Here is a 27,445-nt window from a genome sequence, read left to right on the forward strand (position 1 = left end):
GCAGATATTTGCAGACAGGGGGAAGCTTATACCCGTGAACAGTGCCATTATTCTCAGCAGGGTCACTTCTCTGAGAAAGATGGCTCACATTCTTTATTTCATGAAAGACCAGTTCCTGACCAAGCACAGACACTGAGGAAACGGATTGGAGTGGAAAGTCTAAAAATCTCTTTTCCTGCACTGAATTCAAAATAGCATTTCTTTTACTGGAAAAACAAACATAAGCTCATTTTGGGTGTCTCTGTCTGTCTGCCTGTGGGATTGGCAATCTGCAGATTCAGAGACCTCACTGCCCCTGTTTACGCTGTAGAGGTTATGCCTTACTTGCAAAAAGCTGGTCCGCTGTGACATCCATTTCCCTCCCTAGGGGAAATTCCTAGCTGTGAATCCCAACAGAGACAAATTGCTGTTTTTTTTTTTTCTTTTTTCTTTTTTTTTTTCCTTTGGCCAGTCCAAACCAACCCCAAAACTGCCATCTGGGTTTGACCTTGACTACTACTTTGAGAGGGAATCACAGAGCCTGCTCTCCTGAAGTGCTGACACACAGACAACTCTTTCCAATGAGTTATCTTGACGCAGAAATCGTGCTGTATCACAGCCAAGAGCCTGCTCCCTCTTGCCAAGCGGGACCCGTGCCTGAGGGGGCCACAGGAGCTGAGAAAGTGCTGTCTGTGGCCCACCCTGGACCAGAAAGGATGGACATTGTCCTGGAGAGGTGAGCTGCAGCCCTGCCTCAACCTGGGGCAGTGCCACAGCCAGTAGATGTGCCCGTCACAGCTCTCAGCCCTCACTTTTGGTGTTTGGGGGCTACCTCCCCACACAGGACACGCTCACCCAAACCCACGCAGCCCATCAAGTGAGAGCTTGGCACCAACTTGTGCCTGGTGTGGACAGCCACGCCTGGGGGAAGGGGGATGCTGCGCGAAATGGCTGGGCCAGCCCACGCCTTCGAGCGGGGCACACGGGGACGCGGGTGGCCTTCAGCTGCGAGTCCCCAGGGGTGCAGGCACCGCCCCTCGCCGCGACCGCCGTGCCCAGGGCGGGAGGGCTAAGGCCGGCAGGAGGAGGGGGGCAGGGTCGTAGCTCTCCCCCCGCCCCGGGCCCCGCCGCCCGACCCGCATCGCTCGCCCGGGCCGGCCGCGGGTGGAAAATGGCTCGTGTGTCTTTAACCCACAGCGGCCAAAGCGCGGCGGCGGTGGGGTGGTTTTTTTTCCCCTTAGTTAACAATGGAAACTTTTTTTTTTTTCAGTGTTTCCCTCCAGCCGAGCCGCGCCGAGCGAGCAGAAAAAAAAAAAGAAACTTGTTCCGCTGAGTTCAACCCCAGACAGGCTCACAACTTCCTTCCTGCTCTCCTACCCCCTCCCTCCGCTCTCCTCCTCCTCCTCCTCGCCGCTCCTCTCCCTCTCCTCCTCCTCTCTCCGCCTTTCCAGCCGCACCGGGAGCGGCGGCGCGGACCTGACCGGAGCGCGGAGCCGCCCGCGCCCGCGCAGCCTCCGCCGCCGAAGCGCGGAAGGGGGAGACCCCACCGCCCCCCGACACCACCACCCCCCGCCTCCCCACCACCTCGTCTGGCAGCGGGGCGAGGAGAAGCCGTTGGGATCGGCGGAGAGAGCGGGGGCTCCCGGCCGCGCCCCGCGCCCGCCGCGATGGGCTCCGCAGCGCCCTGCGGCCGCCGGCGCCGGCGGGCGCTGCCCGGGGGCGCGCACTGAGCGCGGGCGCGGATCTCGCTCCCAGGTAAGCAGCGGCGGCGCGGGGGGAGCAGGGGGGGGACGCGGCCTCCCCCTCCGCCGGGCTCAGCCCCGAGCAGCCGGGCCGGGGGTCCCCGGTGCCAGCCGGGCCCCGCCGCCGGGAGGAAGGGGCGAAGTGGAGGCGGGCGAGGGGGCAGGCTGTCCCGCACCCGAAACCTAGCTGAGCACCGTGTGCCGGTGCTCGCCTTTGCACCTCAGACAGAATGCTGGGAGGGTTGCAGTGCCGGGGGTCCCTGCAAAGACGGGGGTGAGGGGTGCCCCTCTACTCTGCCGAGCCTCAGGCTGCCTCCGAGCAGCGGCTGGAGGGATGGGGAGCTTTTTGGTCACGCTGGGGACTGCGCTTGGACCTCTACGCATTTACCTGCCAGGGGATGCACAGGGGTACCACTGGCAGCATCACATGCAAGTGCTTCCCAGGACAGGTACACCAGAGCCAGAGTTAGGACACGTGTGTCAGCAGGCCTGCACACTCATGTAGGCAGCGTGTTTGTGTATGTCTCGTGGGTTCGCATGCCCTGGTACGGGACCGGGATTGCAACTCCAGGGGCACACGAAGCAGACAGACACAAAGGAAGGCACGCTGAGGTACAGAGGGGTGCAGAGAGCCGCCTGCAAAAGCAGTCTCTCTCGCACGTGTACACACCCATGCACACAAAAGGGCGAATGACACCACCCGTGTCCCTACTGTCCCTACGTGGGATCCGGGCTGTGACCTGCAGTGGTCAATGCTCCGAGAAGGCAGATACGCGCAGAGGAGGCACGTTTAGACAGGGCACGCGTGGTGACGTGCAAACCCGTGTTGTTGCACATGATAAGCTAGGGAAGGAGTGAAGATGTGGTCTCGTGCCACACGAAACTCTGCAAGCTGGGAACTTTCACGAGTGTCATTGAACAGGAATCCATGCTTGAGGGTTTCGTCTTGGTCATAGGTGACAAACTGGAAAGTGGCAAATTTGAGCTGTTTGGAGTTTTTCCCTTCCTTCAGAAAATGTCATCTTTTGGGGCCAAAACTTGAAAGCTGTCAACTTTCAGCTCACGCCAGTGGGCCATAACTCCCTAATTCTGTTGCGGGAACAGCCACTGACTCCGTGTTCTTTTGGATGCCGCTGCTGCGGCTGCATCAGCCAACAACCTGGAGAGAGGGCAGGGAAGGCAGGAAAGAGGGGAAAAAGCCCCAAACCTGATTTCCCCTTGACTCAGATCCTTCTGACGACCAGGCTGAGCTACATCCCCACTGGGGATGCATGCAGGTGTGTGCAGGGATTGGAGGGGCACACAGGAAGGGAAGAGTCCGGCCAGCTGTGTGCACAACTTGAGAGTGAGCTGAGGGGGAACGCAGAGCTACTCTCACCACTTTCTCTCTCTCCCCAGCTGTCCCGTTTTATGGAGCTGCGGACCAGGACCAGCCCAGCTCCCCTGCTGCCTCCAGGCAATGCTGCTGGTCTCAGCGTGGAGAGACCCTTGGCAGCCCCACGGAGCCTGAGCGCCGAGGCGGCAGCGGCGGCGGCCCCACTGTGCGCCCCAGCTGACTACTATGGCCGTGTACTGCTATGCGCTCAATAGCTTGGTGATGATGAATAGCAACAGCGAGGTGACAAGCGGCGGGAGCAAGACGCCGCCTCCTCCTGGACAAGTGCTGCCCAGAGGCCCAGAGACACCTGGAAGCTGCCGCCCGTTCCCTGTCTTCAGCCCGGCTCCCGTGCCACCCCGCTCCCCACGTCGTGGCCCTGCTTTCCTGTTCCCACCGCTTGAGGAGCCCCCACGGCAGCCAGGCAGCCCCAGGGGGCGACGGGGCAGCCGGGGCGAAGAGGGGCAGCCAGGACCCCCCACGGCGCGGCAACTTCAGCGGGAGCTGCACAACGTCCAGGTGAACCAGAAAGTGGGGCTCTTTGAGGCACACATCCAGGCGCACAGCTCTGCCGCCCAGCTGCCGCGGAGCCCCCGGCCATCACGGTCCCGGCCCACCAGCCCCACGGTGCCAATGGTGGGACTTGGAACCGGACCCCAGCTGCAAGCCTTTGGGGAGAGTGAGACCTCCAGTGTTGGTGGGTTGCAGGTCTGGCCAAGCACTGCAGAGGCCTCGGGGAGGCCGGTGGTGATGGTGGTCCCAGCTGTGGGAGTGGTGGAGGGCAGCAGTCCCCTGGAGCCATCAGGGCCTGTACCACAGAAAGGTGAGGTGGTGGTGGCCCCTACAGGACTTGAGGGCCAGTGCCGAGCCATTGGCGGGACCATCCCTGCCGTCATCATCACAGACCTAGGGGGCCCGGAGGAGGAGGTGGGTGCCGTGCCCCCCGGCAGCCTGCCCGTCCGGAAGCTGTCATCATCCTCAGCCTCTTCCACTGGCTTCTCCTCATCCTGGGAGGAGTCCGAGGAGGACATCTCCAGCGACCCTGAACGCACCCTGGACCAGACACCGGCCTTCCTGCAGACTCTGGACCAGCAGAAGCCCCGAGTGGTGAGTCTTGCACCAGCGCCAGGGAGGTAGGGCGAAGGCTGGCAGCGTCCCCACTCCAAGGCACAGCTGCAGTGGGAGGGCAGAGGTCTGTTACGGCAGAGGTCTGCAGAGAAACTTTCTGTTTGCTCGGCAGTGCTTGCTTTCCCTCCTGGGAAAAACTTATCCCTGTGCCTAGTCTGAAAATCCCCTGCTCGCAGGAGAGAGCAGCAGTACACATCCCACTGTGTACAGTCCTTGCAGAGCTTCCCCAGCACTGCAAGCTACCTGCCTGCGTGCTTAACGTGCAGCCACGGCCTGCAGCCTTCTGCTGACATGTGGTTACGAGCCTCAGCATTCCCTCAGCACAGCTTCTCTGGGTACTGGAGGTTTCCCATGACTTACATGAGCCTAAGGGAGGATTTATTTCCTAATTGGAGTCAAAACTGTGTGGGCCAACTGTCTGTTAAAATTTACACTGGTGCCCATCACCATAGTATCTGTGTGCCTTTCACATGGAAGCAAAAACCTGTAGAGTTTCTGGTAATTCCCCTTCTGGATAAAACTTCTTGCTTAGGGAGTATCCTATATTTTAGGTAAGCATATTTTTATTAGGTATTTCTATAAAGTTCATTTGGTTTTGGATCTTTGTTGTGGGACTGGTTGGGAGGCTTCAGGTAAAAGAAAGCATCAGTGTTGTATTACCCTCAGAGCAGAAAGGTCTCCTCGTAGAGGAGGGCTTTGTGGCACTCTTCAAAGGCAGACACTCATGGGATTTCTTGCGTCACTTGGGGAGTTTGTTCTGTGTCTGAATGCTCCATGCAGAGCGTGCTTTGCTCTGAGCTGTCACACCATTTATCCAGAGGGCTTTGGACCACTTCACCCCAGTGCAGGGTGCCTGTCACGAGGTTCTCTGACCAGCATGTGGTCTCTCCCATCTGCCAGCTGTGAGACATTACATTGATCTGAGCTCACCACCAGAACCTTGCACTGACAAACCCTGAAAAATGCAGGGCAACCCAGTGACTCCTTGATTTTAAAGAGTTTGATAACGGCCCATCAACTTTCGGTGATGTGGTTCACTGTGTTTAACTTCCCATGGACACATGATAGTGAAACTTTTGCTGAGCTCAATGGCACGAGGAAGACCAGTACAGGGAAACATCTCAGTGAGGGTATCAAACTCACAAAGACCTGACAGACTGTGGTGTGTAAAACACAGCAGGCTGAAATAAAGATCTTTGCTTTTTTACTTGTTTTGTCCTCTTTCAAGGTCCCAGGCTCAGTTCTTCTCAGGATAGAGAAGCAGCTGAGTAAAAGCACAATTAATGGAGTTGCGAGTCTGTGGCTCATCATGTTTGCAGACAGTTTTGTATTTTGGGGCGCTCGACTGATGAATTGGCTTGCTCCCTTTGGGAGCTGCTACAATCCCTCTGCTGATGAAATTCTACTGGTTTTGTGGGCATGAGCTGTAGTAATCTCTGCTCTGTTCTCCGTACTAAGGACTGTTCCTAGTGCTGGATCCCGCTGGTCTGCTGCTGAAAACAGTTCGCTGATGGGTAAAATCGTGCCTGATGCTCTTGTGGAAAGCTTTCCGGAGCCTCAAGCTGACTCTGCACAGCCTCCTGTGGCCTCCAGCGAGCTCAGCCAGGCCAGTGGCTCGGCAGTGAACAGGCAAGGCTTGTTTGTATTGCCAAAAGGCCTGGATCAGAGTGAGCTCAGATCAGGTTTAAGATCAGAGTAACTCTGCTGGGCTCAGTGGGACTGCTCTGAGCTAAACGAGAGGAAGGTCTGGTCCAAAATATGTCAGGCAGCCTGAGGAGGTGCACTTGATTTTGTGTCTCAGTGCTGGAGTTGTCTCAGCAAGAGCGGCTGGGCTAATTTTCAGTGATGCTTTCCACTGGGCTCCACAGGTCCCGTGCAGGGCTGATCACTGGCTTTGGCAGGTTATAGTCAACTTCTCAGCAGGATTGTGCGCAAATGCCCAGTAATTCAGAGCTGATTCATATAAATAACACCCAACTTTGTGTACCGGTTGGCAACATCTTTTAAATCCATAATGACAGCAGAAGGCAGCTACTGAGGCAGTCTCAGGTTGCACACTCATTTGTTTTTGTGAAGTCACTATTTCCTTTTAACGCACACGGTCTGGAAATGAGTTGTGTAATGAGGGAGAATGTGTGAGAAGCTCTCTCCGCAACTCATGCTTTTCCATCAAAATAAATCCTAGGAGACCTTGGCTGACAGAAATCAACGTCGTGCCTCTGGGTTGAGCAGATAAACGCTGGGCAGGCAGAGAGCCCTGCCTGTCTGCACCGGGTGCTGCTGGTGCAGGGGAGGCCTGTCATACCTGGAGGAGAGGTAATGACGAGCAACAGGAAAGCAATTCTTGCTGCAGATGCGGTCTGTGCCGTGCATCTCATGTAGCCTGTTTACAGATTTGATAAACGGCAGACTTGCTTCTGCCCTTCCTTTCTGGAGACTGCCTGGCTTAGCAAATCTGTTAGGGATGTCCGGCTGTCTGTTGTAGTTCCTCTTGGTGTCCCCAGGAAATGGGCAGATCCCTCCAGCTGGGACGGAGTTGTCCTCTATTTGTACTTCAGGTAGGAAACTCCATTTGCAGTCGGGCCTGCAAATTGGCCAGTAAGAAAATTATCTTGCCTAATAAAAGGGAGGGAGGTATTATAGCCACTTTTTTGGACACCGTGACTGGGAGCAGCTCTGTGGCTGACACGGGCTCTGCCTTTGTTTATTGTGTTGCCTGTCCCTAGAGTGCTCTGGTGCCCGGTGGGCTGCGCAGCTCTGGGACACAGTGACCCTGCCGTGATTGTAGCAAACTTGTGAAGTGCAGTGACAGTGAGAACGATTTGATGTTTTGCTGTTGTCTAATTGCAAGTCCACTTAAGGTCTGAGTAAACTTCCACGTAAGGGCTTTTGCAGCTGTGGCTTTCCCTGGGCTGTGGGCTGCTGCCGGAGAAACCCCACGCTTGTTTATTGATGCTTGCAACATTTCAAAGAAAGACACTTGAACGATTACATTTCTCAGGCTGTGTGGGAGGGATGGCCTGTCCAGGCAGCACATTGGGATGGGGACACTGTGGTTTGACAACATGGCAGGGCAGCACTCACAGCACGCCCCCCGCGACAGCAACGTGGGCGGTTTAGGGAGAGAGCAGGCATCTCCACTCACCCACCTCCCAAGCCAGGGGGACGCAGCGGCTGTTGGAAGGCGTCTGTGTCCGTCACAGCGCGTCTCATGCTGAGGGAGGGTTTCTCTGCTCCTGGCTGATCCCGCAGGTTGGGTGTGTATGGGAGTGAGAAGCTGCTCCCTGCCCCAGGCTCTGAGTGGCACAGGTAGCCCGAGACGGTGGCCTGGCTCCTAAGGGGGATTCCACACCCCAAAAAAGCCCTGTTCTAGTTGTGACTCCAATGGGAAAATACAGGTCTATGGGGTTTGCTGTTCCTGGGGGACCATCTTTGTTCTTCCCAAGAAAAAGCTGATAGACCAAGGTGTTCTCAGCAACAGGAGGCTTGCCCCGACTCTTGGAAGCTGGCTGCACCCCTTAAGGAAAAGATACTCCAGTGCTGGTCGTTACGGTGAGTTGTCATCATTGGCCTAAAAGCAACAAAGGAGTAGAGGGAAAGACAGACATTGTGCAAGTACATACTATAGAAAAATGACATGTCAAGGGGGGAAAAAACACCCTCCTGGAAAAACAGTGCAAGACATTGCAGTGTTCCTCTTCCTGGCTTTCCCACAGCTGCTGTGGAAATGCAAGAACATACGGCAGAATAGTAATCAAGCGATTCTCGGTGCGTTGTGAAACCTCTGCTACTCTCAACAGGCAGAGCAGCTTGCTTAGAATAAGAGACTTCCAGTAACCTGTGCAAAATGACAAGAGCTTTTGGAAAAAGCTAATGACATTGCTGCTGACAGGCGATTTTTTAATGGATTTATTTGTTTGACTTGCAATGGCTGAAACGCATTTCTGAAAGGAGCCAAGTTTAGATAGGGTTAGTGTCAGCCAAGGGCCTGTGGACCCTTGCTTATTTCTCTTTGAGATGTTCCAAGGCATAAGCTGACAGCAGCACTCCTGATTTGTTCCTATAAAAATCAATCAAATTAAATACGCTTTCATTCCCTTTCCCAGCTGTCACCCTGATCAGGAAGCCTCCATGTAACAGAAACCATGGCCACATGGCTATGGTGATGCATGCAAGCCCTGGGAATGTATATCTTTAGGCTGACTGTGTTTATGTATTTTACTCCTTCCTCCCACTGTGTTTGTCTTAAAAGCTCCGAAGCTTATGAGCTTGTGAGTGGTATCACTGATTTAGTGTCAATATAATGTCTAGCATCTTGGGGCCCTGCTTGCTTGCTCTGAAGAGCGACTGTTACTCCAGTAACGCGTATCATTGCGTGGGTAAGCTCCCGAAGGACAAAGCCTCCTTCAGCCCCACTGTAGGAAGACTTAGGAGGAAGAGGAGAATGTACAGCTGAGCACCATACTCAGCAGACCTGACGGGGATGAGGTGAGGACACCCCAGTGCCCGGAAGGCTGAGCAGAGCTTCAGGCTCTTTAAGGATGGAGGCTGTGTGCTCCGGGGAGTTCACAAACCGCCACTCTCTATTCGGTACCTTATCTTGTACCTACTTGTGTGGCCTTCTCAGGGATTAAGCAACTTTTTCATGGGCTCTCATCCACGGAGGCTAAGTGAAGATGCCGCTGTAACCCGATGGGAGATGAACAACGCTATTCCAAGTCCATTTTCATCAGCACTTTTAAGCGCATTGGGAAGGATTTCTTCTCTGCTCTCATTCTCCGTGATTGACAGCACAGGAATTACATGGCACATAGCAGATCCTTTTCATAGAGGGACTTACTTGCTAGCACAGCTGCTGTCTCTTGCATATTTTGTTTCTCAAAAAATTTCACGCTGAAAGCATTCATAAAAAGTGGAAAAAAAAGAACAAAGCATTTCTGAGGTGCAGGAAGAACAAACATTAGGCCCATCATCCATAGGGTCCCCAGCTCTGGCAGCAGCCAGGTTTCCTCCCATTCTGATGGGGATCACAGAGCTTGGCTGGTTGGACTCTTCGGGTGTTAAGCTGAATGTTCACAGAGTGAAGTTCCCAAATCAGCGGAAACTTTACAGTTTTGCCTTTACCTTTTTAGAGCCTTGCAATGACAAAAAACAATCAAACTGTAGTCAGCACCTGTCTCATGTTTTCCATATTATTTCTATAACGTGTTAGGACAGATTTGCATGTGAAGAAAATAGTAGTGCAGCGCTGAGCTCTCGCATGCCATGCGATGACTGAAAACCAGTGCTGAGCTAATGTTTTCTTTGCATGTAAATCTGTTCCAACTCACTAGGGAAATAACAGCATCTGTGTATGATGTTAAATGTAGCTTCAGCTGAGATTAGTCTTCTGTAATTGTTAGAGATTATTTTTGTTTATACCAGTAGGTAAATTTGTGCAGTAAATTTGACCTGCTTCCTTCCAATGAAGCCCAGCCAAGCTTTCTAAGAAAGATATGTTAATATTTAACAGGCGGTGAAAACTAAATGTTAACATTTTCAAATCTCTGAGTAACATAGCAGCGTAATCTCTATTCTCAAATGTGACTTTTCAGGGAATGTGGGCTTCCACGCTTGCTGGATCATTTGAAGTGTCCCTTTTATGGCATTCATCTCGCTCAGTCTTGTTGGATGTCTCCTCCTATGGTACTTTTCTTCTCTGTTGACTCTGATAGTATCTTCAGGACTACTAGCCCAGAGGTCTGCTTAAGACAGGAATCTGTTCCTAAAGTACTCATGAATGTCTTCTGTAAATTTTATCTGAATTTCGTTCTTAATACATAAAAGGCCAGGTCACATAGCCTGTAAAACGGCTGCAAGTAGTTCAGGAAGCTGCTCCTGTCTGAGATCTACCAGCTTGAAAAGCAAGTGCCTCTGATTTGGCTTTTAAGTCAGTGTTTAGGCAGCAAAATATGTGATTTACTCTGTAACAGGGATGATCACCCAGCAGTGCCTTTCAGCATGAATTAGCGTGGGCACGTTCAGAAGCTCAGGGTCTCCAGCTGCCAGTTTCAGTTGGGGTGTGCATATAATGAATGCACTCAGAATTGGTGGAAGCTTTGGGAAAACGTAGATTGCAGCTTCTTCTTTCCCAGCCATGGTGGGAGTCTACCACCACAGAGCTGCCGTCACGGCTGCGTGCCCGTGGAGATCCTCAGTGCTGTAGTCGGCTGTGGGCTGCGTTGCCTGCTGAGCGCTGGTGTTTTCTGTCCTTAGTTTCTTGTAGATGGGCAATATCAGAGTCTGAAGCTGCTCCGGGCTGCTAAGACCCATATTAGTCTTTTCCCTCTCACAATGTTTATTTCAGTGTTGTCATACATTTCAGCCATGACAAGGAAGAAGTGGGTTTTTTATAGTAAAGAACATTCTTTTCCTTAATGACATGGAAAAAGAGACAGCCTAATAGAAGGAATTCCATTCTTCCTTTCAGATCTAAGATTTATTGCTAGCCAAAACACAAGGATTGCTTTTGGAAGAAGAACTGTGGGGTAAAGCAACAAGTGCTTAGCACTTAACTTCTTCTTGTAAACAGTACAGTGTATTATCAGATCAGCACTACACAACAGGAACTGCATTAGAGTTCGGCACTGTTGTGGTTTTAAGTAATAGTGAAGCATCCCTCTTCTCCCTGAAAGATGTATGTGGACTCTGGAGTGATGTACCAACAGACATTTTAAGGAGTTTGACCCAGAGGACAGAATCAGATTGTCTCTTCACTGTTTGCTTCACACATTTGATTTGCAGAGAGGTCAGCATCTGCAGTTCCCATGGTGTGGACCTCGCTGAATGTATGTGAGTTTTGCCTAGGGTTTCATCTTTGTCTTCTGGGGTTTCATCCTTGCCTTTAAGCCTTGGATTTTTAGAAAATAAGGCTCTTGGACTGCATGAAGCCAGGGGAGGGGTCTCAGCCTGCAGTCTTCAGTGTCACGAAACTCCCTTCAACTTGAATGCTTTGGGCTTTGCCTGAATGAAGACCAGTGTATCAACACCAGGAACAGCCAACACAGTATTCTGGTAGGATGGCTGTGGAGAAGGCCAGGCCCTCTCCCCCCATCAGCATTTGCAGAAGGGGCTGACAGAAGGATGACACCGAGTAGAAGTTAGCAGAAGGCTAAACAACGGCAGCACCTACCTTCAAGTATCACCTCCTCCTCCCCCTTCGCTTCCTGTCCCTTTGCCCTTGCTTGGGCAATTCATCTGCAGCAAGATAGAATCAAAGAACCCTCTTCCTTTGCTAAACAATTCGCTCCTTTTGTTAGGGGCAGATAAAATGCTGATAAAAGCTGTTGTAGCTCCGCTGAAGCCAGCAGGAGTATGCTGCAGATTTGGTCCTTGATCATTTTCCGCCTTGCTTTCCCTGCATGTATCCAGTTACATCTTGCAGTAAATCCAACCTTAAACTGAATTAATGGAGCAGAGGCGTGGTCCCCACGAGGGTTTTGCCCATTGATAGGTACGGTGCTTCAGAGCCTTGGGGATGGGAGTTTTATAAATGGAAGGATCTACAGGGTGACTTTTTGGAAAGTGCATTTTAGGGTTGGGTGTTTTTTTCTGATTCTTCTCTAAACAATCTCTGATCCCTGCTGCTCCAGCAAAGCGCAGGAGCAGAGCCCAGCCTTCAGCTCGCCGCTGAGCCTTGTTCCTTGCAGCCGTGCTTTGAGAAGGTGTTTTGGAGAGGCGTAGGAGTAGCTTTTATCCCATTGAGCTAAACGCATTCAAAGCATTTTTGTTAAAGGGGTATTTAAATACATTGGTCGAGGGAGCCCATATGTACCCCTCAAAAGAGAGAAGACTGGGGTGCTGAGGAGGGGCAGGGGTGAGAGGGAGGTGAGCAGGCCCCTTCTCACCATGTGGACCGTAGGAACTGTTCTGCTGACAGCCGCAGGCTCCGCTAGATATCCGGGGGCATCCTCCCACTGCGAGCATGGCACAGAGCAGCGGGGGGAGAGTTAGCCACATGTCCAAATGTAATATGGTTGCTATTACGGGCAATATATATTTAACACTCTGCAGGGACCATTTAAGCCTGCATCTGTAGGAAGGGGGAAAAAGTCAGGTTTGCTTTTTTGGCAGACTGCAGATCAGAGAGTCCAATCTGCAATCTCTCCTGGTGTGTTTTATGTGGGTGGGTTTTGTTAAGTTACAAGGCAAAGTTATTGCACCCCTAGGCTACTCACATTAAATGTTTCTCCAATTTTAGCAACATTCTTTCCAGGCTCAGCTACATTTGTTTTTATCTTCTCTATGGCAATTGAGGATCTAAGTCTAAAATGTATAACTCCACAGGATCTCCTGTTATATATTTCTTCCACAGCTGTAGCTGAATCAGGGCAGTATAATCCAATGACATGTTGTAATGCCTAATGCTTTCTTTAATACATTCCAGATTAAAGGAGTCAGCAAAGTTTACGTATCCAAAGTAATAAATTTAAACAATAATAACGACAAATCCCAAACCATGATTATATCTTGAAAGTGTGGAGCTGTTTTTTTTTCCTCCTCTCTTCTCTGGTCTGGCTAAAGTCTGTTTGTAGGAAACTCAACAGGACAGATAAAAGATGATGAGACAAACAACTTAATCCCTTAATAATGTCAAGTGGAAAATCCAACAACAAATTGGCAAGGAACTCAAATAACAACTGAAAAGTGGCCCATAAGGGGCCTGGGGACTACAGACCTAGTTTAAAAGGCCAGGCTTGGGATATAATTAGAGATGAGCCCAAATCAGTGCCCACAGGTTCAAATGTTTATTTGAACTCTGAAATGGAGCCAAATTCAATTTTTTCCTCCATGCCTGCATAGCATCAGTTTAGCTCCATTGAAGCCAGTTCAGCATCACCTGGTACCTCGTGCTGCCCTTGCTACCTGCACAAAGTTACCATGAAAGGCCCCAGGGTGGTATTTCCACCTCCATCTGCTGTTGCAGATGGGAGCATGGGATAGCAGCGAGTACGCACTGCCCAGGTAGGTGACTGTCATGGCAGCAGGTGGAGGAGGAAGAGAGCTGGGCACCTCTTGCTGGTACTGTACTGGTCTCCCAGTCCCACCATCTCATCCCATCCTGTTCCTGCCAGGGGCTGGCACACAGCTGCACCCCCATGCAGCAACCCCCATTCCTGCTGCTTAGGGCAGTCTGGGGCTGCCACTAATAGCTACGCTGTGAAAGCAAGGCATGTGGTCACAGAAGCAGGAGACACTCAGAAATGCAATTGCCAAACAGCTTCAGAAAAAGCGTGTTAATTATTATCTCCTTGGAGCTGTATTTACTTAGAGCTGACAGCCCTTCACCCTGGGGTTTCGTGGTGGGAATGTCTTACTGAGGTGGAGACCAGAGCATCCAGAAAGGAAACAAAGGAAAGAGATTTTAGAACTGTGTCTTATCTCTATGCACCTGAATTACTGTTGTATTTTAAAAGCATACATGAAACCTATTGTTTGAAAAAAACCCTGACAAGTGTACTCTCCCAGCTCCATTGTTTCTTTTTTTTTTCCTCCTAGGAATTTGTGTGTAAAATGTTCCCAATCCACTTTATCTCTCTCTGCTTGACAAATACTGCATTTCCCTTCTGTACTTTTAGCAAAGTGGGAACTAACCTTGATCTTTTTGCAAAGCCAACAAAATTGCCTTGTCGGGTGTCACGTTGCCACCTTCACACACAAACAGTGCGTGTCGCAGTTTTTGGGCAAGATGTACTACCACTAAAAAAAGTCTGCATAAAGCTCATACATTCAAGATGAACTTTTGGAAAAGCAGCTCTGAACTGAACTAGACTCTCTCTCATAGGAGGGAGCAACTAATATCATCCGGCTCTCCTGGAAGCCTCCTCACACAGCAGGTTAAATCAAATGGTCTGAAGCCAGGGATACAGCTAGCTATTCCACCATTAGCAGCCCCTCATCTTTGTCTCATCTCGAGGAGAAAAGACTTGGCCTCTCTCCTCAGGTCTCTGTTTTCTCGTGTTACCCTTCATTGCTGGAATGGCTTTTTCAAGCCAAGGAAGGCGGCATGGGAGTCCAGGTGGTTGGAAGTGACCATAACGTTGACCAGGTGCCGGGGGGCCAGTAATGAGAGGGAAATGCAGAGGTAGCACCATGCCACCTTGTCTGTTCTTGCCTGACTATCGTACAGCCTGATCAGCTCTGGTATTTGGTTTTTGAGCTTTTGGGCAGCTTAAAGGCAGTTCCAGATCCCAGGTTTGTTCTTGTGGATGGGAACTCTTCCCAGAAGGGAGAAAGCTCAGAGGAGCCTGTTAAATATAGGCTGATCTCATGCTTGAGCATACGCAGGAGTTGACCTTTCAGCACTGAAATAAGAAGTGATGGGAATAGAATAAATCACAGCCTTGAAAGAAAAGCCAAGTAGCTTAGGCTTGCACCTCAGGAGAAGGAGTCAAGGTGGGGAAGCTGAAGGAGCTGCAGCAGGGCCAGACGACAGATTCGAAAAGCAATCTTTCAGCAATGGGTTTGGTGAATCTTTACAGAGCAAGCCTGCATAGGAACGGCTATTGAGATGTGAAATTGAGATATGAGGTGATAAGCCCTGGAGGTGAGTTTTAGTGGGGTGGGTAGGTTGGAAAGACTCTGTTAGGGATGTTATCCTGAATAACTCTGCAAGACTTACAGATAAGTTGGATGTGAGGACTGAGAGAAAGAGATCCAAGTCTTCCACTTGCTAAAAAGTTTCAGGGTAGGAGCAAAGCACTCACAAATGAGAGCAGTAACATTTACACTCACATTGCAAAGGCATAAATTGTTCTGTCAATTGCCAGGCTGCAAATAATCAATCCTCTGTATTCCATTGCAAGCCTTGGAGCCATCAAGTTTCTGTCAAAGCCAAAGCCAAAATTTGTGTAGACTTGATAGGAGGCGGCTCTGAGCCCCCATGGTACACTCCCTTAACCTTCAGGGGCCTGGCATTGAATGCAAGATTTTTCCAAGAGAACCAAAACTCGAAGCACTCCCATAATATCCAGAAGCCGCAGCCCAATGAGGAACTCCCTCTGTGAGGTGACATATCAGAGCCCGACTCCCCGTTTGGTCCCCGGAGAGAGTGGCTCAGGGCTTTTTCAGGGCAGCTATGGTGGAGGGTCGGGCTGCTCTGTGCTGCAGAGCCCGTGGCTGCCCAGAGAGGTGCTTGGGTTTGCCCTCCTGGCCCCTTCTTCCTCTAGACCCTCTGTGCTGTGTCCCCAAGGCAGTTAGACCCCCAGCCCCGTCCAGAGAAACCCTGGCAGGACAGAAGATCATAGGAGCTGGCTGGAAGAACAGTTTTTTTGGCAGAGAGTAAATTTTCCAGCAAATGTCAAGGAGGAGGGGGAGTCAAAATGATTCACAAAATCAAACACATTTTCTAAATAGTTCTGGCCTAGAAAAAAATACAGAGGTGGGGGAAGAGGGAGGGATGTTAAAAATAGCGATGCGTGTCATTCTGACACTTTCAGAATGAACTGTTTCATTTGGGGAATGGTTTGTTTATGTTTTGCAGGCATTTGAAATGTAGATTTGATTCAGAATGGCATTTTTCACTTAAAAATTGACCTCACTGCTAAAACACATTGAAAAAAGAAAAGAGAAAAGGTTTTTTAGAACTTAAATAAGCCAAAATGAAACACCTCCTTTTACTTTGGCTTCAGATGAGACGTTTCAGAGTTTTCTTTCCACAGCCCCATGATTTCAGCTGTGTTCAGCCTGACCTGCATATCTCCTCTCCCCCAGTTTTTTTTGGTTGAACTCTGATGTAAAAATATTCATGCTCCATCCAGCTCCCCTGTTAGCCAACCTTTAAGTCTAACGCCATGGAGCAAGTACTTTAGTTTAATCTGAGGTCAACCACACTTTGCTGTGATTCAAACTGAAACATGTGGTATCGAATGAATAAGAGCTGTAGGTTTTGTAGATAACTGGCAGCTTCTCCGGAAGAGGCGATGTCGAACCTCATTTAGAAAAATAACCCAAACTCCTGGGGCCCTGAAATCTGATCTAGAAATCTTCAGAGAAGCGGGAGTTTGCAGACAGCTGAATGGCAGACTTTCACTCCCCCGACACTCACACTGGGCTCATTCAACTGATTCATTAAAGGGAAACGAGCAAACAGCTAGTAATTACTTTGCTGGAGCCAAAACGTGCCGCAGAGTTTCCCCAGGCAGGAGGGAAGGAACGCGTGCATTTGCTATACCATGAGCTGCCGCCCAGTTTACCGTCCCCTGCTGTCTTTTCTGCTTTGCTGGGACACGTTGTGCCATTTCCTCAGCTGAAGCCTGGAGCAGAGCCGCCTTTGCTGAGACTTACCTCGACTGTCTTCTGAGCCCCTTCCCTCTACATCTTGGGAGGGTTCGGGCACAAAAGAAGGAGAAAAAACATACCATGGTGTGAGACAGCAAACTTTTTAGCAGCAGCCCCTCTCGGCAGGGGCCGTAGCAAAGACCTTTTCCATTTGTGGGAAGATGCTGGGTTGTACCTGCAATAGGAGGGTTCGTAAACACTTTTCTGTCCCACTGTAATTTTAGTGTTACTGAAGGGTGGATCTTATGGTGTAGACAGGATACGGACATTTTCATCGTTGAGGCGTGTAGAGGCAAGGGGCTGGCCATGGTCGAGCAGAGGAGCAGGCTGTGTTCCTTGCTGGCCCTGGCAGCAGTAGGAGGTGGGATGGCTCTGGCTCGCTCTGCAGTGCCTCTGGGAATCCAGGCCAGAGTGCATATACCAGCTCTGCAGCTCTGTTGATCATGCATTTACTGTTAAAATGCTGCCAACCCAAACTCTCCCCAAAACAATGAGTTTTGCCTTAAAAATCACCAAATGTTTTGGGGTTTGTTTTTTCTTTTTGAAGTGCTGGGTTTGTTAGATTGTTTTCCTCATTCCTATGCACTCAGGACAATTTTTCAGTCTTCTCTGCAAGCCAGAAGGCTAGAAATCTACTTTCTTTTTAAAAATGAAAGCTTGGAGTCTCAGCCACCTGACTGCAAGAGCTGGGGACTGTAAGAACAAGGCAGGGCTCATGCTAAAGCTGCAGGAGCGGGCAAATGGACTGTTGAAATAGCTGCTTCTCTCGGTCGAGAAATGGGCTGAATGGAAAGAAAGGCCAGAAGGGCAGAGCATGTAAGCCAATTCGGCTTTCCTGTAACAAACGGAGAGCGCCAGCTCTCCCTCCCCACCCCAGCCAAAACAAAAAGCCCATACACAACTAAAGCAAAATCTGCCTTCCTGTTTGTACGGGTGTCGTGACGCCCGGGATAGCGGGTGACATTCGGCTCTCCCATCTCTGCCGACATTCAACCTCATCTCCCTGGAGAAATCTGGAGGTAGGGGTGCGGACAGAGATACAAGCAGTCACCAAAGAACAAGGACCATACAAACTGCACACAGAGGCTCACACCACTTTCCTGTCAGTTTTTTATATAAAACACATCTTGAGAACTAATCACTTTCTCTACAGATAAAGGTGATTCAGAGATCTCTGACACAAGCAGCTGCCGGGAGACAGGAGAACAGCTCTGATTGTGTTAATCTTAAAGTGAGGAGCCAGCGTAGAGCCTGCCAGCCAGCACTTTCATGCAGATTGTAAGATTTTAGCAAAAATCTTGACGTTCCAGCTAAACAATTCCATTTGAACAGTGATCTATGGAAGCTTGTACGTGTCTTTTGACAAGGAATCTTAGGCCCTGACAGTGCTCAGAAAATACCATCCAAAACCACTTTGTCATTGAATGGGGCAGAGGTGCTGTGTGAAGGGACTCTAAGTGTTCTCTAGCGGCTCTGAGGGTGTTTAGGTTTCAATTTGCTCTCATCGGATATGCTGCCACATTCTCCAGTTTGCCTCTTGAATTAAGATGCTGCTGTGTTCACTTTTCTCCTTTCCAGCTGATAGGTATGTGTCTTTGCTCCCCCAAGGGGAAGGAGGCAAGGATATTTTTCCTTTTAGCACACCCTTAGAGCTTTTACACGTTTAAAGGGAATCATCCCCAAAGCAAAGGCATGGACGTTGGGTGTATCCGTGGGTTGCACGCTTTTCTCCGGTGCTCCATCCTCAGGGTTAATTCAGTGAAATCGCACCAGGAGGGCAGTTTTGAAGATTGTATGCAACATCCAGATGGTCTTCTGGAGAGCAGCTGCCTTTGGAAAACTAGCTGAAACTACTGTTGGCGTAACAAACAGAATTAGAATATTTCCAGGATATAAAATTAAGGGAGGAAAGCAGCTTTACTGGCTATTGTCAGAAAACAGAGGCTTGCGTAACAGCAACATTTTCCATATACTATGCAATTAAGTTACTTGCTTGGGAATTAAATTGCAAGTCAGTTTAGACAGCGTGGCCAGCTGTAACATAACACACATTACAACACACATACTGAATGTTATTACTTGGTGTCAGTGTTTATTGAATGGAGTGGGGATTTGAGAAACAAGCTTTGGCCCGGGAAACACTAACAACGTGATGGCACTTAACATCTCCAGAGCAGCATAGCGAGCGTTAGAACTTTTGGAAATAAATTCTCCAAAGATCAAATACTTTGGAAAATACCTGCTGATCCCTTTAAACCCCTAAGACGTATTAATTTTCATATTGGGTAATGAAAAGCCACAGATTTCACCACTAATCTCGAAAATATCCTGCGGTTTTTGGAAAAGCAAGGGAGACTCCAGGTGTAGGTTCGGTGGCTGATTTTGCAGCAGCAGTTCCAGCTGATCTCACTGAAAAGTGTTCATTTGCTGCTGTCTGCTGGTCCCTTGCTGTCTCCTTTTGCTACTGCAGGAACCAGGGCCAGCAAACAGTGCTTGCTGACTCCTTGAGCTACTCTTCCCTCTTACTTTTATGGAGAAGAGCTGACGCTGTAGAATGTCGCTTCATTTCAGTTGCAGGACTGGAATGGGATCGGTCTAAATCAACTCTGTTGTAGCTCCAGTGAGTCTGGTGGGCTTGCACGAAGAATAAATCTGATCCCAGCTACGGATAACACAGAACATAGATGGAGTGGGTTAGTGCTTTGTTTATATAAATGGCTAGATGATGGAGAGCTGCCCACATTGCAAAATCCCCCTCCCAGCTGGCTCCATCAGGGATCCTGTGGAAAGCACAGCATGGGCAGACCAGCAACAAAATGTGGACCAAAGACTGAATTTCCTCTCTCTTCCTACAGCAGGTCTCTTGTGCTCAGAGCTGAGGACCACGTTGCCAGTGGGGCATGGGCTCCGCTCACCAACTGTCCTGAACCAGCATCTCAGGGAGCAGGATAGGTCAAATTGCCATGCACTCCGTTGGGAGTAAAGTTATAAATACATTTTCTGAACAAAAATAAGAACCATCTACCCAAGCTATTTGTGATGACCTCGAAAGAAAGTTAGAAATTAAGGTTTTTTTCTCTGTTTCTTAGCGGGGCTGCTGAGCTCTCCAGCAGAACAGGAAGTAGGCTGAGGAGCTGTTTGAGTAACCAGAGTCGTCAGATCAATGGAAAAAAATGGTTTGAGTACATTTTGTGAAAGTGCAGCCAACAATTTTGAAATTACTGCAGTTTCTCTTCCTAGATCAGGGCTGTTGTTCATGCCAAGGGGACTTATGTCTACCACTGCTGTGTCTGTAAGCAAACAGAGCGTTTCTTTTGGATGATGTACATGATGTGCACCCGGGGGTGAAGCAGAAATCTTTCCCATGGTGTCCTTAGATCAGGTTCCAGATGAGTTAATCTCTCAACGTGATCAGGATCCTACATAATTTTGAAATGCCTACCGTGCCATTTAGAAGAAAAATAAACTTGCTTTTGTTGCGAGTTGGGCATGAGAAGGTCAGGGTAGGTGAGGAGGGAGGGAGAGGCCAAGAGCCACCATTTTGCCATCAGGGAGGAAGATGCACATTTCTGTGTCTCAGAACTGAGGCTGGTCCCACATTTTAGTGACACTTGCAGCTTCTTTCATGTTTTGCAAGCTCATCCGAGAATTGAATGAGTGCCAAATTAACCTTTCAAGGGAAACGGAGCTGTGTTGAAAATATCTCCAGCACAGATAATTCAAAGGAAGTGCAACTTTTTAAAAAGCATGCAAAGTGCCTCTAAGAATCTACCTGTTTTTTCCCCGTTCTCTTTTTCTTCCTTTTTCTCTTTTTCTTCCTTTTTCTCTTTCCTCCCCTTAGTCCCACATTTTGCCTCTTTGCTGTCTCGTCATGTCACCATTTCCTTTTTTTCCCATTAGTTGTTCTCACAGAGGCATACAAAGGGTTCTCGATCCCGTCACATGCTCCAGCTGGAACTAGAGCACGGCTCCTTTCTGACTGTATTTTCTCCAGGATCTTGTCAAGTTTAGCTGCAGACGCTCCCCAGCTTTTCACTGATTGTCTTTTCAGCTGTCCTCCGCTTGCGACACTCGCATTGCAGCCGGGTGAAGGCTGGTTCAAGCTGCAAAGCGGAGGCAATGCCGTGAGTGTGGGGAGAACAAGGGTGCCCATGGCAAGCGGGATGGGGCGGCTGTGGGGAGGGAGCAGCACGGTGGCGTGGGAGAGCGGAGCAAGGAGAGAGAGATAAGACGGACAGGAAGGGAGCGAGGGGGAAAGGCAGGTGGAAAAGGGAAATGACCACGGAGGCCAGGAAGACTAAAGAGAATACAAGGGAAGCTGCGAAGCCATCTGGGAATCTGCTTTAGCCACGTGGAAATCGCACACGTCCTTGCGGCTTCCCCCTCTGCGCAGAGCAAGGCAGTGCCTGGAGGAGGCTGGGCAGAGCCAGGATGGCGGCGTGCAGCTGCGTGGGGTGAGCCTGCGTGGGTGCGGAGCTGGGTGGTGCATGGAGGGGACGCGGGAACCGGCCGGGTGCAGGTGTGGGGACAGCCCTGTGCAGATGTGGGAGCACGGCGGTGGCAGCAGGCATGGGGGCAAGGGGAAGTGAGTGGGTGCCCCAAGGTGGGGTGCAGGAGCAGGCAGAGCTGTGGCAGAGCTGGGTCCTGCGAGGATGGGAGTGGAGGCTGATGAAGCCGCCACTTGTGTCAACTTGTGGGTGACGGCAGGGGCAGAGCAGGAGGAGACACAAGTGGTGCGGAGTGGGAAGTCAAGGAGAAACCGAGTGCGAAAGCTGATCAGGGGAGGGAAAAGGAGGAAACTGAAGGGGAAAATCATGTGAAAAGTTGCAGGGAGTGGAAAAAAGCATCATGGAAGGCTGACATGAAAAGGCAAGGGAAAGTGAGGAGAGCTTGGATGAGAAGATTTTAAAAGCGCTTAATGATGTCTGGGGTGGGATTTGTGGCAAATAGCTCGATCTGAGCCAGCCTCCCTTTGTGGGGAGAAACAGGCCCCTGCGGAGCACAGCGTATGTGACCTGCCTGCACAGCACGAGAGGAGCTGTGGCTGTGCGGCGCCATGACTCTAAAAGGAGTTAACTAGCCTGGATGCAGTCATCTACACCCAACACGTCTAAAAATAGGTGAGATGAATTGCAGTCCTGAGGACAAAATGTTACAGTAGATGAATACAAACAATCTCATATTATCTAGCTGGGTGCATTTGTGCCTCCTGCGTGCATGTGCATGCTGGAGGTGTGCACCCAGGTGCAGGGCTTGTGCACGTTCGGTGCATGTGTGAACACCAGCACGTACCTGGCTGGGTTGTTCATGTCTCATATTTCCTGTCCAAAAGTTCTCTGCACCTGAAACCCTGAAAAACTGGGCCATGATGCTGGAGTGGGCTGTAGTTCCTCCGATGTCTGCAGTTGGTATCGTAAATCGTTCATAAGAATCTCAAGGAAGAGCAGGGAGGTGTGCTGCAGGGTTAATCCAGACCCTCACCTGCTTTTAGCTCAGTTTTGCAGGCTGCCTTCATGGGCACAGGGCTCCGGGCTGCCTCTGCCAGAGGTGTGCGGGTTACTTTGCTTTAACTAGTGCCAGGAGGCACCAGCATTACAGGGAAGAAGGATGCCCAGTCTCCAATGGTGCCGTTTGCCCCGTCCCACTTTGCTGACTGTCCTGAAGGAGACACAATTTCTCTCCCCCAGTGGGAGAACTGGTTAGGAAGGAATAACACTGCATCTCTGCAGGGACACCCGTGGGACATGCCAAGAGAAACCAGGGCACACGCAGTTATTTCATGGGATCCCTCACACGTGGAGTGGGCTGGCCTGGATGGTCTGAGCGGGGCACAGAACAGGAGCCCGTCTGCATTGGAGGCGTGCTGGCCACCCCAGCCGGCTCCCGGCAGCCCTGCTCTCCTTCCCTGTCCCAGTCCCTGAGCTCCAAAATCTTTTGATCGTCCTCATCTCCAAAATTAGGTCTGCTGGTCCCTCGCCTCATCTTTAAAACTCTCTGTGCAATTAATGTGCACAGGCACGTCCTTGGCCGAAAATACCTCCAAAGGCTAGGCAATGAGAGGATGCACACAGTGTGACTGTAGCTAGGGCTCACGGTTATTTGTAGGAAAAATGGTGAATGTATCTCTCTGCACCAAGAAATAGCAGGTTGCTCACGGAGGTCCTGAGTCTCTGGTGCTACCTGAGCTTGTTTAACCATCTCTGCTCTGGAAGAGAACAGAGTTTTAGTCTAGCGAGGGTGACACTGGGCAAACGCTTTTAGTGCTTGGATCTGTTCAGTTGTAATCGAGCTCCTCTTTCACTTAGTCCTTTACTGCAGGCTGCTCATTCTCATGCTGCGCATTTCCTCTGGCTGCAGAAGCGCTTAGAAAAGCTTGGATCCCCAAGTCACATGTTCTCAATATTTATGCCCCCCTGGGTGATTTTCCAGGGAAGCTCTTAATCTTACAAGTTGGGAAAAGACATCTGTTTGTCACAACTAATACTAGCAAGGTGTGGAGTTCATTCTCAGGCAGCAGGTGAGTTAGAAAGCCTTATTTTTGTGCAATTAATTTTGTAAGAGTTCCCTCCCCCCTTCTCTAGGTTTTCATTTGTTTCTGTGTCCTGGGCTCTCTGAAGACAAGGGTTTCTAAGGGCCAGTGGCTGTCCTGAGATCATTGCTGGCAGTACTTGCAGGAACAGCACGGAGGTGGCGGTCCCTGGCTTTCTGCGTTTGTGTTAGCTGTTGAAACATGTTGTCTCACAAAAGTTGTAACGTACCACCCCGCTATGCTCTTTAAACTTGTTCAGAGGGGATAAGCGGAAACCCAATAAGCTAGTTTCTGATTACTGTAATAATTTTCAGATTATTTTGTTTAGAAGCCTGTGTGAAACCTTACTTCATGCCTTCCTCTGTCAGCCCATGGGCTGAAAGTGAAAAGGTCCTGGTGAAGAAGACTGAGATCAGGAAATACACAAAGTTTATATGTGGGATTATTTAGCCTGCAAACTAATGGGCTTCAAGTGAAATATTTAAGATCATTGCAAAAACTCTTCCATGCCTTCCTTTCTACTTACCCTGTCCGGTAATAAGACATACAGTTTGTGTGATGAAATTGCAAGGATGTGCCCACAGACTTGGAGAAGAAATTAGTTGTCATCTCTGCACAGAGCTGCGCTGGGGAACCCTGTGCTGCAGGATGCTCCCAGCCCACCCGCACCAAAGGGAGAAGGGGCTGGGGGAGTGCCCAAGCCACCACTCACAGCTTTGCAGCCTGAGATACACAGCCACGTGTGGGATTTCAGCAGTGGCCATAAGCTGATCGTGTGGAAGGAACCGGACGGGATTTCTGCGCTGTGTGGGTGGCATTGCACAATGGCCGATGGGCTGGGGCTGTCTTTATGCTGAGGCTCCTTTCTGTGCTCTGGTGATGGGAAGGGGGCTGCAGGCCCACAGCTTTCAGCTTTCTAGTCCTGATGAGAAGGCACCTCCTTGTGCTGCTTCATCTTCCTGTGAAACAGGGGAAGGGCTGAGGGCAAATGCACCAGATGGCTTTTGCCCCGACCTGGGCCACACAGGCTGTACCGCTCTCGCAGCTGATACTTCCAGTAAGGGCGTTTGCCCAGTTTTCTATTAAATGCAGCACCTGAGATAGTGAAAGCCTTAGGTTTTGTAAGTCCTTAAACACAACATCAGAAGTGATGAGCACCCAGACTAGCACTAGCCCCGTGGCAGTGTCAGATGCTGCAGGAGCAGGACCCAAAAGGGTGTGATTTTTCCCCAAAGTTGGTGTGAGCTCCAGCACATGCCCTGCAGGGCTTGCAGCAATTCTGGGTGGCTGCACCTGGGAGGGATGCTATCAGCGGGGCGTCTCTGAGCATCCTGCACCGATGGGCGTAGGGTGCAAAGACTTCCCCTGGTGTGAAGTCCCCGAGCTGCCTTAACTTCAGCCCAGCTCTTGCATTTACACTAGCTGAGGATTTGACCGCTGTCTCAAACCAAACCGTTACATAAATAACATGCAGCTTGAGGTATGTTAGAAAGCCCCACCCTTTTCCTGCAGCTTTAGTTAGAGGGGCTGTGCTGCTTGAGATGCTTTATTGTAACAGAAAATGAAGAGAAACAAGGAAAAACAAGGTAATAGGATATTTGGTTTAAGGTGTGCAGCTCGGCTTTTTGTCTGGGGAGGGGGAGAAGGTACATTTTCTTCAGTAGGTGTTTTTAGACTATATTTGTTTAAGCAAAGAGGAGTCAAGTAGACTCGGTAATTATTATGTATAAACTTAATTGTGATTGTATCTAAGGAGAAGTTTAATTGGAAAAGATAATGTGTGTGCTGTCTGACTATCGCCTCAGTCCTGGATGGCACATTCAAATCCAAATAGTTTTGTATGCATATGGCAGCTGGCTAACTGGTAGCCCGATGTTTCGGCAGGGCTGATACTCGCACACCCTCCTGGCCCAGGTGTGTGCTTCAGCATCCAGAGGCTAGGCTGTCGTTGAATAACTCGGCTTTCCGCAGAGCGAGCGCAGCACAGCTGGGCTGACATGGGGAGGCTGGGTGGTGTTTGTAAGGGAGCAAGCAGAGCCGTGGGGGTCCTGTGGACCCCGTGTGGGTAATGGCGCAGCAGCCACTCGTGGTGCCTTCCAGCTGATGGGCTGAAGATTGCAGGTGGCACAGTCAGCTTGCAGCCCCAAGGAGTCTTGGGGACTGGCGTGCATCATTATTTAGCGGGTGAAGGCTTTACTGGCACCGCACCGCCTGCTTTCTGAGACCTGTGTGGTCACTGTTGTCCCTTACCATTTTTCTCTTGATTTGGGTAGTCCCTGCAGCCCTGCTGGATGCTGCTACGCATTGCAAGCCATTGGGCTGCATGACAGGAAGGGACGCACTCACCACCCTCGGCCTCTCCTCTGCCAGAGCTCAGGCAAGCGTTCATCTTTTGTTTCCTCAGCCCAGCAAAATGTGTTCCTCCTGGGTGGGCTCTCTGACCCTGCCAGCTGACCGCCCCAGTGGCTCTGTCTGTGCCAGGATTCCCACAGAAATTCCCTACTTCTCCTGTGCTGGGATTTTCTTCTCCAACTGCTAGAACTGGCTCTTTTCAGCATCCCATCAGGCTCTGCTGCCCACACACAGACAGCAGGACAATAGAGGTTGTCTCTGATGCCTGGTTTTTTGCTTCTGGGAGAGGCAGCCCCAGGCTTTGCTCTGGGGAGAAGCAAGATTTCTAATCCTGCAGGAATATAATCTCTTTCAATCAAGGGTCTGTACAGCTCGTGGCAGTGATTATCTCTATGAACGACAATAATCTATAATTTGGCTAGTGCTGGATCTTACCTTTCAAGGGTCACCTCCCAGAGTAACTGCTGAAGAAGCAGGCAAGTGAAGTCAGACATAAAAGCAGATGTTACAGGGGTGTGCGACCGCAGAGATGTACATTGCCTCGCACTGAGGGGAGTCCTTAACCTCTCATGCAAGAAGAGAGAAGCAGCATGTTTCCTTCTTCTGGTGGCGGCTTGCCAAGGTGAGCAGGTTAGCACCGATAAAAACATCTCTCTCTGCAGCCCTCAAACTGGGGCATACAGGTTTCCTCTTCCGATCTGCATTTCTCTTGCAGCTCCTTTCAGCTGGCCTGAGCTGCAGCAACGTGCAGGTGGAAGAGCCCTTGCGAGGTTAATTGTGAGTGGCTTAAGGAGGAGCAGGAGCATGAGTGCACACACCCAGGCACACACACAAAACCCAGAGACCTCACCTCCTGTTACGGAAGATGAGCGGTGTTTCTCAGCATGGTGTTGCTCTCGCCTAGCATGCTGCAGCCACAGGGGGTGGCAGGAATAGCTCCCCAAAACGTATGGCACACACGTGCCACAGCACACGTGCACACATGGGCAGCACATCTGCACAAGCAGTGGCCACCACTGTTGCCAGTGCTTTGGACCTTCAGGGCCAAAAATGTGAGGTTTTTTGTCTCAGGATGAAGAACATGATTTGAGAAGGGATTTACATGTCCTTTGTGCCATGGTGTGGAGAGCGGATGAAGACAGGAGCTCTTGCATCCAAGCGACCACAAGTGACATCCTCCCCTGTCAGCTCGTGCTCTGTGGTGTGAGTGCTTCCACCCACTCATCAACACTGCCTGCGTCATCTTTACACCATGTGGACCCAATTCCAAAATTTCTTTCAGTTTTCCCTCCATCCATACTGGAAAGCAAAGCTCTCCCTGAAAATTTAAGTGAAGTTTTTTTCCAAAAAAGGATTGTTAAAAAAAAAAAAGAAAAAGGACTTCAGGATTTGGTCCAATGTAAAGGTTAGTTTTGCTTTTAGTTTCACCAAAATGGAAAACATCCCTAGTTGCTCTAATAGCTGAGGTCAGAATAGAAACAAATTGTATATGGGGTGGAGGGAGTGATAAAGTGCTGGTGAATCTTTAAACTCGCGGCACCTCTATGGTTCTCAGCAGCAAAAGCTGACACAAAAAAGCCTGCTCATTAAGATGGCTCGTCATGGACCAGCCTCTCAGAGGCGTGGGAGGCATTCATTACAAACCCTGGAGATAGGCAGCGTGTCCTGCATCGTCACTTCGTTTCAGCCCGGTACCCAGTTCTGCTTAATGCCTCACCGCAGCCTGGGGGAGGCTGGCGTGCTGGGTGCACAGGGATGCTCTGTCACAGGGAGCCATCTGGGAACGCTCAGGATGTTAGGCTGGGACCTCTGGTACCTCCCTCCATTAGCAGGGAACATCCTGCACTGGGAGCATTTGCCCTCCAGTTTCTCTGTTATCAGTTAGAACTGTCCACCTAGGCTTTCTGGACGTTTTGTTCCCATGCCGGGATTACAACCTGATGAGGTTCTGTTTTCACAGAGGGGCTGGTGGGAGTAGTCAGGTGTCTACAAATGTGCTGGAACACTGAAGGCAACTTGGGA

General features: G+C 50.3%; 1 protein-coding gene across 1 annotated transcript in view; it reads left to right on the forward strand.

Moving 5' to 3' along the window:
• Positions 1 to 573: 573 nt before the first annotated feature.
• Positions 574 to 27,445, forward strand: part of ITPKB (inositol-trisphosphate 3-kinase B) — a 68,192-nt gene continuing 41,320 nt past the window's right edge. The window contains exons 1-3 of the mRNA XM_086744757.1: positions 574 to 715; positions 1,250 to 1,734; positions 3,120 to 4,203. Of these exons, the coding sequence (XP_086600883.1) occupies positions 3,283 to 4,203 (921 nt within the window). The 5' untranslated portion in view covers positions 574 to 715; positions 1,250 to 1,734; positions 3,120 to 3,282. The remainder of the gene's footprint in view (positions 716 to 1,249; positions 1,735 to 3,119; positions 4,204 to 27,445) is intronic.

This window comes from Chlamydotis macqueenii, chromosome 3 (assembly GCF_036417535.1).
Source record: "Chlamydotis macqueenii isolate bChlMac1 chromosome 3, bChlMac1.mat, whole genome shotgun sequence".
In the NCBI taxonomy this organism is placed as follows: domain Eukaryota; kingdom Metazoa; phylum Chordata; class Aves; order Otidiformes; family Otididae; genus Chlamydotis; species Chlamydotis macqueenii.